General features: G+C 37.2%; 1 protein-coding gene across 1 annotated transcript in view; it reads right to left on the bottom strand.

Annotated features, from left to right (window-relative positions):
• The window catches only part of LOC134303844 (low-density lipoprotein receptor-related protein 1B-like), a 142,217-nt gene extending 129,889 nt beyond the window's left edge, over window positions 1-12,328 (bottom strand). Inside the window, exons 1-4 of the mRNA XM_062989295.1 lie at window positions 12,198-12,328; window positions 9,197-9,316; window positions 3,624-3,752; window positions 1,380-1,625 (exon numbers count right to left, since the gene is read on the bottom strand). Coding sequence (XP_062845365.1) covers window positions 1,380-1,625; window positions 3,624-3,752; window positions 9,197-9,316; window positions 12,198-12,324 — 622 coding nt within the window. The 5' untranslated portion in view covers window positions 12,325-12,328. The remainder of the gene's footprint in view (window positions 1-1,379; window positions 1,626-3,623; window positions 3,753-9,196; window positions 9,317-12,197) is intronic.
• Between the last annotated feature and the right edge of the window lie 4,026 nt (window positions 12,329-16,354).

Raw genomic sequence — 16,354 nt, 5'->3', positions numbered from 1 at the left:
TAATAAGCATTGCTGAGTTGAATGCACCTACTTAGTCCTCCTGTTAATTAGATTTGACTTAATCCTCATACTAGAAAACTCCCCAATTAGCATAAGATTAAACACTTCATAGAACAAAACCAGGTGGAGCCAATAAGTCAAAACATTTTGATTAATTAATTTGATTAATTGATTAATTTTAAAGAAAATTAATATTAAATATTAAAATTCCCACAAATAATAATAATGAGATGATCAAGTATTAAGTATAAAAGAGAACACACACACAAGCCACACAAACACTTAACCTTTAAATTCATGAGTTATAAGGCTTACACCACGGTTATGTTCTTGTCGTGTGTGCATCTAAACCACCCTGACAAAACTCAAGGGACTATAAGAGCCATACTAAAAGCTTCAGCTTGTGTGTCTTGTAGTGCTTTATGCATCATATTAAAGTCTGTATTGAATAACTGTCTAGTGGCATTAAAAGAGGAAGAATATAGGGGAATTAATTTCAGGGTTGATTGGAGATTAAACCTATAGGAAGTTAATTACCTGTGCATTTAAACCCTGCTTTAACCCCTATGTGTGCTTGGTGTGCTACATTGTGAGTATTTGCATTATAGACCTGGCTGAAAAACAGCTATTGAAGCTAAAACAGCTATTTTTTACTGGTAAGGTAGAGTTCCGTTGACACATTGTAGTATTTTTGTAATAATTTGCCAGACCAGGGCTAACCTGAGCGCTGAGTAGCTTTCGCTGGCTGACATAACCTTGTCACATTGTTAAAGCTAGCCCCGCTGCAGTTTCCTGACTGATTGTGTAACATTTGCTTTAGAATTTTACCAATATTTACACATTTTTCTATTTATCTGTGATTTTGTTATGCCACTGTTTGCTACACAAGTCTAAAGCATAACAGGTTACTGCCTATGCTTTACAGCTGACAGTGTGCCTTTGGTAAACGTGGTGAAAAAGTTCACTTCACAGCACACTGATTTTTACTTGGTTTTACTGGGTATATGGTATATCTAGATGTTCCAGTAGCCTTGAATGCATTAGTTTAGGTTTAATTTTAGATCCTCAGTCGCTGCTTAGGGGAGCCTGTGTTGACCCAGTGTCTAAATTTATCATGCTCTGGATCTGATTCTCAAACTGCTTTGAAACATTTTTTGTAAATAGTCCTGCAGAGGTTGCATTTACATATTTGTACTTTAAAAGTCAAGGAAATATCTAATTTTGCCAAAAGTACCCCCCCCCCCCCCCCCCCACACACACACTTACCAGACTTGACTACCCTTTGGTACCCATAATTAGTGCAACACCCCCATATACAACACCAACATCCTCAAAATAACAATCAAAATATAGAATTAAAAGCAAATGTTAGTACTTACATTGCAGATTCTCTGCTACTCTTATTTGCCGTGTCTCTGAGATTCCTCCATGTTTATTCATTTTAGAGCACCACAGCTGACCGACTGAGATCCAGCAGATCATCTCGTCTCTGTAAATAAAGTCCATTGTCTGAACTTTATCTATGTGTGAGAGCGTCAGATTTGACGCAGATGATCCATTTAGATGTGTTACTGTTATAGAATTAATGCTGGCTGTTATTAGCATTGGCGGTCGATCTCCAGGATCTGAAAACAAAAAAACAAAATTCCTTTTAATTTGTATAATTGACCAATAGACAGACATTATTTAATACAATTACATTTTATTTGTAAAATTTTAATATTAAATAATCATTTTTCCCCAGGTTTGAATGACAAAGCTTTTTAAAATATGGCATGAAAGAGGCATTAAATACCTTTGTGGTCTTTATAAAAATGGTGTTTTATGCAGTTTTACTCAACTAGCTACTAATTTCAATTTGCTTTCCTCACATATGTTCAGATATTTCCAGATAAGACATTTCGTATCTTCTCATTTCCCAGACCACACCTGCCTTCCAACCATGGGAGGACCTGCTGACCTTAGACCTTGCCCAGAAAGGTCAAGTTTCCAATGCACCGCCGTACCATGCAATCTTAGACACATGGTTTTTTCTCAGTCCTTCCTTACGTAAATTTTGGTCCAAATATTTTAAGACTAGCAATTTTTGGTCTAGAAACTGGATTGTCCTCCTTAACCAAAGTCCAAACGAACTTTCTAGCCTTTACATCCCTACTAGCATCCCTACAGACAAGACTGGCTGTAATTTCCTTACGGCTCCAAGTGAAATCTAAGAAAATAACAGTGTTATTTGTTGTTATTGTCTAACAATACACATCAGCTATGTGGCTCCACCTTCCAGTGTAGAATATACTGGCGCTATAGCATTACATTACTGAAATGGTTGATAGCAGAAGGTGCTGGTAATCTGGTCAAGACTGAGTGAAAAACAAATGGTGCACAGTAGAGAAATATCCTGGATAAGAGCCTGCTTCCTGCTGCTGAAAACTAAACGAGAATGACAATCGCTTTCAGCAAGACAATTACCCAGGGCACCATGCCAAAAACACTGTTATGGTGCAAAGAAAGTTACTGTCCCTATGTGGCCCAGTCAGGGTGTCATACATTCAGAACTTGTACAGTAACTTTACCTGGCAAGTCTAAAAAGACTGCTCAGTATAATATCTGCTAAAGATGGCGTAACCAAACATACTAATCATACTGGGTTTTTCAGATTGACTTATTTGATAGATGATAGATATTTAACAGATATTGTTAATGGTGTTACATTTATAACTTTTACCATAGTCAGTCATAAATTCTTTAATAACCTCACAACCTAATGAAGTCAACACTGACAATTTACTTAATTATAAGAAATTGTATTATTCATAGCAGGTAATATTTATTAAATATTCAAAAATTATACAGTGACATTTAGAATTATTAATGTTGACATATAGTAATTTAATCATTTCTAATTTTCAAGAGATTTTTAATGCAGCATAATTAAGTGAGTATTTATTTCTGGAGCTGATAGTCAGTCTTCATCAGTGTGAATAAGTGTTGATTGACTCTTCATTAAGACCAGTCTATTTTCTCAACACACGCCACATTTTAATTATTTGTATAACAAAAGATAATTAATCTGATCTGTGTAAACATTGGAACTTTTTGTTTCCTTTCTAGTTTTATCAGTAAAAAAAAAATTAACAATAAAAAAAATCACAGATTTGTCTGGGTTTTTTTCTATTTTATTTTTGCATTTTCTCTCGATGTAGCAAAGTCAATTTGTCTTTCGCTGCCGGGGGATCCCTGATTGCAGTCGAGGTGGGTATATTGCCGCTCACGCCTCCATGCAAACCTTTGTGGAACCCTTTTTCACCCATGCATTCTGCACAGGTGCCTCACAGAACTTCTTCTATTAAAATGCAGGTCAAATTGAATGTTCTGGAATTTAGGTTTGTATGTAAAAAAAAAATTACATTTACTATAACAAACTTGTTCTTAGTTTTTTTCCCCACAGCACCCTATTAAAATACCACAGTCTACTTAATAAAGGCAGATTCTAACTCATAAATTGAGAAATTACATACACAGCATTAATTCTGTTTTGCATCTATACAGCTACATTAAACACAGTGCTGATATTAAAGCGTCTCTCTTTTGCTGATGAAAGTAAATCTGATGATGAATGTTCTTACCGGTTTTGGCTTTGCAGGACCTTCTGTTTGTCTGGAGACTAAAACCGTCCACACAACCACATTTGTAGGAGATGGGTGTGTTCATGCACGTCTGACTACACACACCGTAAACTGCACACTCATCCTGATCTTGATGGGTGAAGAGAACAGAAAATGATCAGACTGAATACACTTCAAGATGACCCACATACACAAAGCTTACGCTGTAACTTTCTTTGTACATAATGTAATGTTTAATGGCGTCTAATAAAGTTTAACAAGCAACGATAATTAAGAATATTTTTATTTGTTTAGCAATTTAGCGTTCAAGTGCCTCACGTTTTCTTATGAACTTGCACTATGAGGTGGTCCTAGCAATCCTACGGCAATTTAGTTACCAATCGGTCAAAATGTCCAAGATGTCGAGGTCTAAAGCAGCAAAAACACTATTCAGGTAACTGAGTTTGGAAACTCCCTACCAATTCTGGGGGGGGATGTTCTAGGTTAACATTCAACTATTAATATGAGTTGTGCTGTGTATTGTAGCTTCCATTTATTCTATCATTTAATTTATATGTAATTTCATTTAATTTCATTAAAACACCACAAACGAGGTCCGTGAAATTAAGCACATCTTCCTGTGATTTAGTATGGCCCTAATAATGACTAAATACAATTTAACCCTTTAAAGCCGGCCCATTCAAATTTCGAAACAATAATTTCGATGGCTTACAGCCTTATATCTCCGCCGTCCAATCACTGATTGTAAATCTGAAAACTGCCCCGGGTAGCTGACAACCCAGGCTAAAAGGCAATATCATTGGTCAAGAGGTTTGTGTCGTGGATGGTTTGCATTTTTAATGAGAAGGCGGAGAATTTACTTTTTTCATTCGCCCCGCCCCCACACGGAGCGCCGCTGAGACATCGAACTGGATAACAACACAGAAAGAGAAATTCTGTCAGTGAAATAAGGTAAGATCTTTTTTAAAACTGTTTATTAGTGTTATTACTTTTCATTTCTACTCAGAAAACTTGGTTTTAATGGTAAAATTGTAATATTATTAGTGCTTTACGCATTGGAAAAGCTGATGTGAGTTTGAGAGATGCGTTCTAAGTTTAGTCAGTCAGCCGCACAACTCTCCTTTCTGAATCGATTGTAAGGTTTTTTTTGTCCATCTAGATGGAAATAAATACGTGTGGAGAGTTTATCAGATACCTTTTTAGTCTCGTTTATTCAGTAGTTTGTAAAGTATGCAGCAGTTTTACACAAATAAGGCAATAGCAGTGAGCTAAGCTAAACGGAGCTGTGTGTTGCACCATGTGGTTTGAACAGGCTGCTCTCAAACTCCAAAGTTAGATTTTATGCATGTAATCTTGAAATCAGTTATAGCTTACTTATTTTACTTCAATACTGTCTAAAGTCTGCTTAGAAATCACCTTAGCTTTGCTCATAATAGCATTACATTTTGCATTGCATGCATTTAGCATGACTGGCTAAAGTAAGTTAGCTGAGGCAGAAAGCATAATTTTCTAATGTATTGCAAGAGATATTTGAAAGGGACTAAAATATGGTATCAAACTTTTTTTGAAAGCATACAGGTGCATAACATTTCAGTCTGTGACTATTTACAACATTTTTAAATAAAACCATAGCATCAAGTTTTTGTCTTGTAATTATTGCTCCTCTTAAATAATTATTGTTTTATGTGTAAACCATGTGCCAGATTTGAGAAACTTTTGTCATATGTATTGGTTCAGTGTACTTGAGTTTACTTCAAAACATGAGCCTGTGGACATTAGCTTCTCTGACAAAAACATAGAGTATTAGTGATTGAATTCTACATATATGTAATTATTTTTAAAATAACATCACTGTCACCACCTTTATTCATTGTAATCTCTTTTCTTTTATTATTCTGAGATGGATGGAGACAAGGCTCAATATGCACGCCTTATGGAGTCTCTGAAGAGGAGACATCGGCTAGGCCCTGACGAGCTTAGGCTTATTGCTGAACATGACAGCGATGAAGATCATGAAGGCATGACCATTGAAGAGGACATGGACATGGAGCTCTTGGATGAAGGGGAAGAAGAGGATGAAGAAGAGCAAGATGAGCAGAGGGATCAATCAACAACCTCCTATCGGTAAATACATGTATTCCAAGTGTGTGTATTTGTAAATGTGTGTGTGTACATATATGCTGACAATAAATGTCAGCATTTGCACCCACACACACAATCAGGGCTGCCAACAAAATATAAAATCAACAAGAGTACAAATTCAGATTATGATTTTTACTAATGTTTGTTTTCTTTTATGGGTTTGGTTAGTCTTTCTTGTCCCATGTCAGGTAGGAAGCGGAAACGCTTCCCTGAATCTGTATCCTTTCCTTCCTATGCTGATGTAGACACAGAAGCACCAGAGCCCATACCATTTAATCCCTCTCGTCCAGTAGGCATAGATCTGGGAAGTGTGCACAGGGCTGTACGGTCAGCCACAAGTACCTTGCATGAAATAGACTTCTTCAAGTTGTTTTTCACGTACACCATTGTTGCTGAGATTTGCCAGTTTACAAACTCTAAGGGGTGGGAGCTTGTACTGAATAGGCCGTCTTATGCGAACCATCATGGGGTATGGGAAGAAGTGACCCCAGATGAATTCTACCGGTTTCTTGGGCTCCTCATTTACATGGGTTTCACGTCCCTCCACAGCATTCACAGATATTGGGGAACCAGATCTCTTCAGGGTTCATGGGCCAAGTTATTCATGTCCCGTGATCGTTTCAAGGAATTGATGGCAGCCCTCCATGTTGTAGATCCTGCCACAGAAAATAATCTTGATCGTCTTAGGAAGTTGCGTTACCTGATGGACCACCTCAAAACCAAGTGTCAGCAGCTTTTCCAGGCTGAGGAAAATCTGAGCATGATATGAGGTGGTGTAGAATTGACGGAAATGTCTTAGTTGTTCAGTGGAAGGACACGCGAGCAGTTACATGCCTCTCTAATTTCCACAATGCTAATGATTCATCAGAGGTTTCTAGGATGGTAAAAAATGGTGCCACGTGGGACAGAAAAGTAGTCTGTCAACCAGCTGTAGTAAAGGACTACAATAAACACATGGGAGGTGTTGACAGATCTGATCAAATGTTAAACACATACAGTCTGCTTCAGAAAACTCAAAAGTGGTGGAAAACACTTTTCTTCCATTTTGTGGACATAGCCGTCGTTAATAGTTTCATTTTGTTTCAGGACTGGCATCATTCCAATCCAGCATCACGTTATGGGTTTAGTTTAGCAGGCTACAGCCAGATAAACTTTAGGGAAAATCTGTCGCTCCAGCTTGCAGACATTGCCTTGCCATCGATTCAATTTTGCCATCTCAGCCTTCAGTAGCTCCAACCACTTCCTCATCGTTTCAGATGGAGCAAGTATCAAGAAATTGCTGGCTTTGCTTCAAAAAAGAAAATAAAACAAAGATTGCATGCATGGCTCCTGAGTGCCAAGGTAGAAGATTTTGTTTAGTTGGCAATCGAAACTGTTTTCAGTCTTGGCATTCTAGCGAAGGAGATGAGTTTCGCAGTTAGACCTACACAGGGCTTCTGTCTTCTACCGTCAGCCCCTCTCATCCTTCCTCAACCCCTGTGTTTGTGTATATGTTCTTTGTTTCTCTTTCTCTTCACAGGTCAAAGTTCAGTGTGCATTGTTCATTGGAAGGAGGTAATTTGAGGTAATTATCCATTGTGCATTGTTAAATATTTTGTAGTGAATTTTTGGCAAAATGGCTTAGATGAGATTTGATATCCTGTTGCCTCAAAACTGTTTACTGAATTGTTCAATGATTATCCTGAACAAATAATTGCTTTTTCTTGTATTGATGAATTGGATTATTTGAGTTTGTTTTATGATGTTCTTATAGTGCTGAACTATATTGTATTGTTGTTTTGAAATTATTTATAGAATGAGAAGTGTATATAATTCTAATAAAAATCTTTAATGTTTTTGAACTATACACTGTTGTTAGAGTGCTTATTTTGTCAAATACATTTTATTATTTCAAAAATATGGATGTTGACAATTTAGTAATAATTAAGAAAAAAAAGTACACTTTCATTGGTTTATAGTGTATGCTGACTGGTAAAAAGTGAGGTAAAAAAAGGAGCTACACGAACATTCTAAATTGCTAAATGACACCTGCTTAATTGATTATAACTTTTGAATAGAAGATCATAGATTCAAAATTATTTTCTTGACAAATGGCTCACAAAATTGTAAACATTTTATATATTCTATATTGTTCTCTATATTGCACAGAAATGTGTTAAAAATGTAAGTATTTATGAATCGAGTAAAAAACGAGAGATTTTTTTAGGTTGATTTTGAAGGTTTTTTATAAACATTTATTATATTACACTTGAAAAACATTGAGTTTCATATAATTTTAAAGAACTGATTCTCCTGGTTATAATGGTGTGTGTATGTGTAGTCTTTATTTTCCATAAAAGTACACTTTCATTGGTTTATAGTGTATGCTGACTGGTAAAAAGTGAGGTAAAAAAGGAGCTACACGAACATTCTAAATTGCTAAATGACACCTTCTGCTAAATTGATTATAACTTTTGAATAGAAGATGATAGATTAAAAATTATTTTCTTGACAAATGGCTCACAAAATTGCAAACATTTCATATATTCTATATTTTTCTCTATATTGCACAGAAATGTGTTAAAAATGTAAGTATTTATGAATTAAATAAAAAAACCAGAGATTTTTTAGGTTGATTTTGAAGGTTTTTTATAAACATTTATTATATTACACTTGAAAAACATTGAGTTTCATATAATTTTAAAGAACTGATTCTCCTGGTTATAATGGTGTGTATATGTAGTCTTTATTTTTCATAAAAGTACACTTTCATTGGTTTATAGTGTATGCTGACTGGTAAAAAGTGAGGTAAAAAAGGAGCTACACGAACATTCTAAATTGCTAAATGACACCTTCTGCTAAATTGATTATAACTTTTGAATAGAAGATGATAGATTAAAAATTATTTTCTTGACAAATGGCTCACAAAATTGCAAACATTTCATATATTCTATATTTTTCTCTATATTGCACAGAAATGTGTTAAAAATGTAAGTATTTATGTATGAAATAAAAATTGAGAGTTTTTTTAGGTTGATTTTGGAGGCTTTTTGTATAGATTTGGTTATATTACATTTAAATAAACATACTAAGTTTTATATCATTTTAAAGAACTGATTCTTGTGGTTATAAAGATGTGTGTATGTAGTCTATGCTATGTACGGTATTTACACAATAAGGTTTTTTCTATGACTATGTCACATAGCGTCAGAAAATGGAATGTTCCACTCAGGCATGAAAGGGTTAAGCAGTAAAAAAATAAGGGCTTTGCTCAGGGGCCCTGAGAAATGATGGGGCTTTAAACTTTTAACCTTCTGATTTGTAGTCCAGTACCTTAATTGCTGAGCTACCACTGCTCTTAAATGACAGTAGAAGATAGTTTGTCTCACACCAATAACACGTTAAAGAGTCAAATGAATTTTCAGAGAGAACGCTGTATGGTTTGTGTTTACCTCTGCAAGTCCTCCCATTCTCTGCCAACTCCATTCCCTGAGCGCAGTAACACAAAGCTTTGGTCCTCAACATCACACAGCCAAATTCACACTTTAGCTCCTCGCAGCTCTGCACCAGCTCTGAAACACACACAGCCATATTTAACACAACTTTAATAGTCTGTCCACATTTTAATGTATTAATCTCAGTCGAAATTTCAACCTCTGAATTCTCAGGGTCCAGAGCATACCTGGTAAAACTTAGGCACAAGGCATAAATAAACCCTAAACCGAGCACCGGTCTATTGCGGCGCATTACAAATTCACATACTGACTTACTTATTCAGTGAGTAACTCGGGCCAACTTACCAGAGCTCATATACTTACTGACATGTTTTTGGATGGTAAAAAGAATGCAGAGTAACCAGAGAAAACCCACGTGGGCATGCGAATGTTATAGAAAACTTCTCAGACAGTAGCCTAAGGCTTTTTTTTTTTACCCAGGTCCACAGGACCCTGGTGCCGCACCACAAATTGTAAAGATGTGTTCTTGAAACATGAAAATAAACTTTAACGGCTTTAACAGCCACACATACACACACAAACATATATACATGTATGAACCGCAGCAGCACATCTCACTGAGGGATGGGGCATTTACAATCATTTATAAGCATCTTAACAATTTAAAGCAGAACTTTCGTAGCTTGATTGAATGAAGCCACTTGAATGTTCGCCGTTTGTATTGTAATACCTGAATTTATGAAGCGCTAAGTGATGAAGGCTCACACTGCAGGCTCTAAATCTGACATTTATAGCTTCCTATTGACAGTAACCTTGAGTCAAAGAGGGTATTTTTTGTGAAATGCATCAAAGAACCTACACCAAAAAAACACTTCAATTTAAAAGTGCTGAATCAAATATCTGTAATGAGGGTGCTTCTGTTCTTATTTTAAACTGTTTTATGCTTCTGCAACCTGGCAGCAGACTGCCATTGCTCCATTGTGTATAAGTATAAACCGCTGACCTTACTAAAAAAAAAATTCAAAACTAATCCATTCATTACAGAGTGATAAGCCAAACCATTAGGACTACCATACATAGCAATGCATATTTTCTGTATAACATCTGTGCATGTCATGGTCATTACTATATTAAATGTTTGGCTGATGGTAGTTAAATGCAGTAGATATGATCAGCATAAGGACATATATAAAAATATTTTGATAAGGGCCAATCTTAATGGTTAAGCGACAGCGGGTAGTGTGCACTCATTGATAGTGATCTGAGGAAGGACAAGCCACAAACTCTCAACAGATTGTTGGATAGCCAACACTCATTAATGCCAGAGGACGTCAAAGCTATGGCATCTGGTACGGACCAACAGAAGATCTACTGTGGCTCTACTTTTCTTCTGTCCATACACACACACACACACACACACTCCACCCACTTAAATTTTATTTAGTTATGTTTTACACACTTTGGTTACATTCATGACAGGACAGGGAGTTACGGGTTACACAAGATTAATCAGTTCTAGTCTTTAATATGAAACACAGTCATGGACAATTTTGTATCTCTAATTCACCTCACATGCACATCTTTGAACTGTGGGAGGAAACCTGAGCTCCCAGAGGACACCAACACAGACATGGGGAGAACAAGCAAAGGAGTCATTCACTCTAACGCTCCACCTGGGAATCAAACCAGGACCTTCTTGCTGTGAGGCAACACTGTGCATCCCCACACACACTTAAATAAGAAATCCATTGCTTTCCAGGTCGTCATGTCATTTATTTCTCTTTTTTTACTCTCTTCTTCTTACTTTGTGCTGTTTCTTTTGTTTAATGAGTATGTAATGCTCAATTAAAAACCAATAAGAGACTTCTCATCGTCATTACACCAATTAAAGAAATAATGAGAATGGTGTTCCATCAACCCAGTACAGTCTGATAGACTTGTAGAGCTGATATGCACTGAAGCAGTTCTGGTGGCCCATAACATCCCAGCTCTATATGAAGCCACTATTTTATAAAGTAATTTTCAAAGAGTTTAAACAGCATCTTTGAAACATAAGGTCCACAAACAACTATTGCATAAGGGATCTGCCGTACATGCAACAGAAAAGGGAAAGATAACCAAATAATAATGCAGATTAGGTGTAAAAGAAGAAAGTGAGCAAATAAACGAGAGGAGAAAAATGATTCACTTCCAAATAAAACAGCCAAACATTAATATGATTATAACACTTGCTAGTGGGGAAATGAATCACACTGTCTTGGTAAGAGATCAGAGAGAAAACGGAGACCCGGAGTCTAGTTTAAAGTGTACACCAGGGCTATATAACAGGCAGCCTTGATGATTCATGCAATATTTGTAGGACTTTCAATTCCCAAAATGCTGTAATCTAGTCGAATTAGTGTAAAGGAATAGTGTGAACAAGCAAAAACTCTTACAGCAAAGAATAGGAACTCTGACTGTGTCCCAGAAACAGCACACTTTTTCCTGAGTCTATTGTACAATAGAAGTAACACCACTGGTAGTATTTATTTATAATATTAGGTTTTTAACGTCATGTTTTACACACTTTGGTTACATTCATGACTGGTTACACAAGATTCATCAGTTCAAGTTTTAATGTCAATCACAGTGATGGACAATTTAGTATCTTCAATTCACCTCACTTGCATGTCTTCGGACTGTGGGAGGAAACCGGAGCTCCTGGAGGAAACCCACACAGACACGGGCAACTGGTAGTAAAAATGCTTACTTATGCATGCCAGCATATTTTTAACTATCAAACAAATAAGCACTGTTTATTAACCATTTAAAGCCCAAGGAGCCCAAGTCTGCTTTCACAGACGTGTTCTTTGTGTAAGAATACAGTCGATAGACTGACTGCAACTGACTGTTACCCTTGACATCATATTGTTGCTCACACTCATACACCATATGATTGGATCGGTAGCTGGTAGAAACAAACATTGATTCACAGTGAAGTCGAGCACAGTGGTCTCACCTCTGCAGTGTACACCCTCATCAGATCCGTCTTCACAGTCTGTCGACCCATCACACACTTGCGAGTAGGACACGCATGTCTGTGTGCCAACACACTGCATGTGGTTCAGAGGACAGGTTACCTTCATCTGAAAGCCTACAGAGACAGAAAAGAGAGAGACAGAGAGAGAGAAAAAGAGAGTAACAGTTATGGAGGAGGACAGAGAATTCACTTGCTGTTCATTAGTTATTCGATCGTCTGTTTTAACACCGCTTTATCCTGGTCAGTCTCCAGTCTCCAGTCCATCACAGGACAGACAGACAGACCCACACACACAGTCTTTGGACAATCAAACTATTTTTCATACTGTAAATTCAAAATAAATGCATTTTCAGTCATTCTTCTCTATGTATATCAGACACCAGTAAAATAGTGAGTACCTGTAAATGGTGAGTGGCCTCTAAAGGGCCACTTAGGTAAAAGTAAAAGTAAAATAGCAACACCAAGGTACAGATTCTGGTCTTAAAGATAAAGGTTCAGCGGGAGGTTATCTTAATAGGGCACTCTTCTCATTCGCTCTCATTTCTTTCTATGTATATGTCTTATTTACTAAGAGTCTCAAGAGGAGGTCTAAGTGAGCTATAAGTCACCCAAGATTTCTCAAATAATAGGTAAAACATAATGGGTTTAACAATATCACATTTCTTTTCTTTGTATTTGTATGCCGTATAGGAAATATAGGAATATATATAGGAAAGAAGTTTTCTTTTTTTCTCGAATTAACTACAATAGCAGTGTTTGCAGTGCTTTTGCTTAGTGCATTGTTCAACAAATGTTTGAAAACTGAATTAGAAAAGTTATTCCAGATTTTTTCCTTAAGTACATTGCAAGCATGCACATTTATACTTTTACTTAAGCAAAAATAAAGAAAATCAAATGTTAATTATGAATTTTGTTCATCTACCATCTCTGATTTTCAATACCACACAGTTTACCAAAGAACTTGATGTTGAACTAACCCTGGTGGTCTTACATTATGAGCCCACATTAGGTGAGAGCAATTAATTTAAGTGCTTAATTGTATTGACAATTTATTTGTTCACACAGATTTTAGTTTCTCATGTTTGACTGGTGTGTGACAGCTGCTCAAGTGCTTATTGCAGAGTGTCTATTGCAAACTGGCTGCCTGGCAACTTCCAATTAAGTACCGTCTCATTCACTCAAGAACCAGATTGTGCAAAAATAACCCAGTTGGTCCCGATGACAATCAGGCAGCTAATTAACTAACATGCTGAGGTTTTATTCCAGTATTTTCCTCGCTGTGCCAGCTGGACAGTGCAACATCCTGGTCACAATTTACCACAGCTTTGTACCATCCAAAGGTTCTTGGTTCATTTTTAAAGATGCACAGATACAAAAAAAAACCTTTGGACCAGTGTTAAGGCATTAAAAAGACCCTCACAAGGAATTCTTGGCATATATTGAATATGAATAAGCATTTATGCCTGTAGCATATACAGTGTATCACAAAAGTGAGTACACCCCTCACATTTCTGCAGATATTTAAGTATATCTTTTCATGGGACAACACTGACAAAATGACACTTTGACACAATGAAAAGTAGTCTGTGTGCAGCTTATTTAACAGTGTAAATTTATTCTTCCCTCAAAATAACTCAATATACAGCCATTAATGTCTAAACCACCGGCAACAAAAGTGAGTACACCCCTTAGTGAAAGTTCCTGAAGTGTCAATATTTTGTGTGGCCACCATTATTTCCCAGAACTGCCTTAACTCTCCTGGGCATGGAGTTTACCAGAGCTTCACAGGTTGCCACTGGAATGCTTTTCCACTCCTCCATGACGACATCACGGAGCTGGCGGATATTCGAGACTTTGCGCTCCTCCACCTTCCGCTTGAGGATGCCCCAAAGATGTTCTATTGGGTTTAGGTCTGGAGACATGCTTGGTCAGTCCATCACCTTTACCCTCAGCCTCTTCAATAAAGCAGTGGTCGTCTTAGAGGCGTGTTTGGGGTCATTATTATGCTGGAACACTGCCCTGCGACCCAGTTTCCGGAGGGAGGGGATCATGCTCTGCTTCAGTATTTCACAGTACATATTGGAGTTCATGTGTCCCTCAATGAAATGTAACTCCCCAACACCGGCTGCACTCATGCAGCCCCAGACCATGGCATTCCCACCACCATGCTTGACTGTAGGCATGACACACTTATCTTTGTACACCTCACCTGATTGCCGCCACACATGCTTGAGACAGTCTGAACCAAACAAATTAATCTTGGTCTCATCAGACCATAGGACATGGTTCCAGTAATCCATGTCCTTTGTTGACATGTCTTCAGCAAACTGTTTGCGGGCTTTCTTGTGTAGAGACTTCAGAAGAGGCTTCCTTCTGGGGTGACAGCCATGCAGACCAATTTGATGTAGTGTGCGGCGTATGGTCTGAGCACTGACAGGCTGACAACCCACCTTTTCAATCTCTGCAGCAATGCTGACAGCACTCCTGCGCCTATCTTTCAAAGACAGCAGTTGGATGTGACGCTGAGCACGTGCACTCAGCTTCTTTGGACGACCAACGCGAGGTCTGTTCTGAGTGGACTCTGCTCTTTTAAAACGCTGGATGATCTTGGCCACTGTGCTGCAGCTAAGTTTCAGGGTGTTGGCAATCTTCTTGTAGCCTTGGCCATCTTCATGTAGCGCAACAATTCGTCTTTTAAGATCCTCAGAGAGTTCTTTGCCATGAGGTGCCATGTTGGAACTTTCAGTGACCAGTATGAGAGAGTGTGAGAGCTGTACTACTAAATTGAACACGCCTGCTCCCTATGCACACCTGAGACCTAGTAACACTAACAAATCACATGACATTTTGGAGGGAAAATGACAAGCAGTGCTCAATTTGGACATTTAGGGGTGTAGTCTCTTAGGGGTGTACTCACTTTTGTTGCCGGTGGTTTAGACATTAATGGCTGTATATTGAGTTATTTTGAGGGAAGAATAAATTTACACTGTTATATAAGCTGCACACAGACTACTTTTCATTGTGTCAAAGTGTCATTTTGTCAGTGTTGTCCCATGAAAAGATATACTTAAATATCTGCAGAAATGTGAGGGGTGTACTCACTTTTGTGATACACTGTATGTACACACTGTGAGCCACCATTCAAAATTACTTCACTGGACACAACAAGGTCATTTTACTTTAAAATATTGGTTACCATGACACCATCTTTGGTTCAACAGCAGACAACAATATTATAACACAGGATAAAATGTTTTTTATCACTGAAGACCGAATTTAAATTAAGAACTTTTATCTACTAAAAGGTTATAAACTATTTATGATTTCCTGCACTTCAAAAAGGAGGATCTGTGACAAAAAGATCTGCTATAAAATATGAACTGAAAAGCGCATGTACAAATAACAGCATAGTGCAAGTTCAAAAACTGCAGCTCAGCCAAAAAGACAAACCTCAGATCATTGATTAACACATCAAATTGATCAAACTGATCAACATTTGACAAAGTTATGAGCAAAGGTACAGAAATGCCTCTGGCATTTTGTATCAAGTGCAGTCAAATTAATTCTTATAATATGGGCACAGAAGAGTCAATCAAATTATGAAAAACTACAAAACAATAAAAACATGATATAATTCAAGCTGTTGTCTTTATATACTACTCAATTTTCTATTCAATTTCTAATCAATCAATCAATCAGACAGTCCAAAAATAAACTGGACAAATCATTATAAACAGAGGGCTGCCATAACATTCATTTCTCTTAAAAGCGTTCGTAAATGGAGTACAAAATGTACTAAGCCTTTTACAGCCTGTTTCAGATGCAGTTACGCTGTGTTTTGTACAAAAAGCCCTTGTGTTTCATGTCGTGTTCTTGGCTCCATTTAGAGTCCAACTAAAGGTAAAACCCAAAAAGTAGGCAAGTAAAAGGTAAAAAATATTTTCAGTGCACATTTTAAACATAAGTACGGGCAATTAGCAGCAGACGGTTTTACATGTAATTCCCTCATCCTTCATGAACCAGCTTTTTAATGGACATTGCTTCATAATCACCCACTCCTGAGTATACTTTTTCTTGAGGGTTTGAAATCTAATAGCATATTTGTCCTACCAGTAATTCTCAATGCAAGATTGCAA

The sequence above is a fragment of the Trichomycterus rosablanca genome, chromosome 27 (genome assembly GCF_030014385.1).
Source record: "Trichomycterus rosablanca isolate fTriRos1 chromosome 27, fTriRos1.hap1, whole genome shotgun sequence".
NCBI lineage: Eukaryota > Metazoa > Chordata > Actinopteri > Siluriformes > Trichomycteridae > Trichomycterus > Trichomycterus rosablanca.
This window is presented reverse-complemented; position numbering and strand designations above follow the sequence as displayed.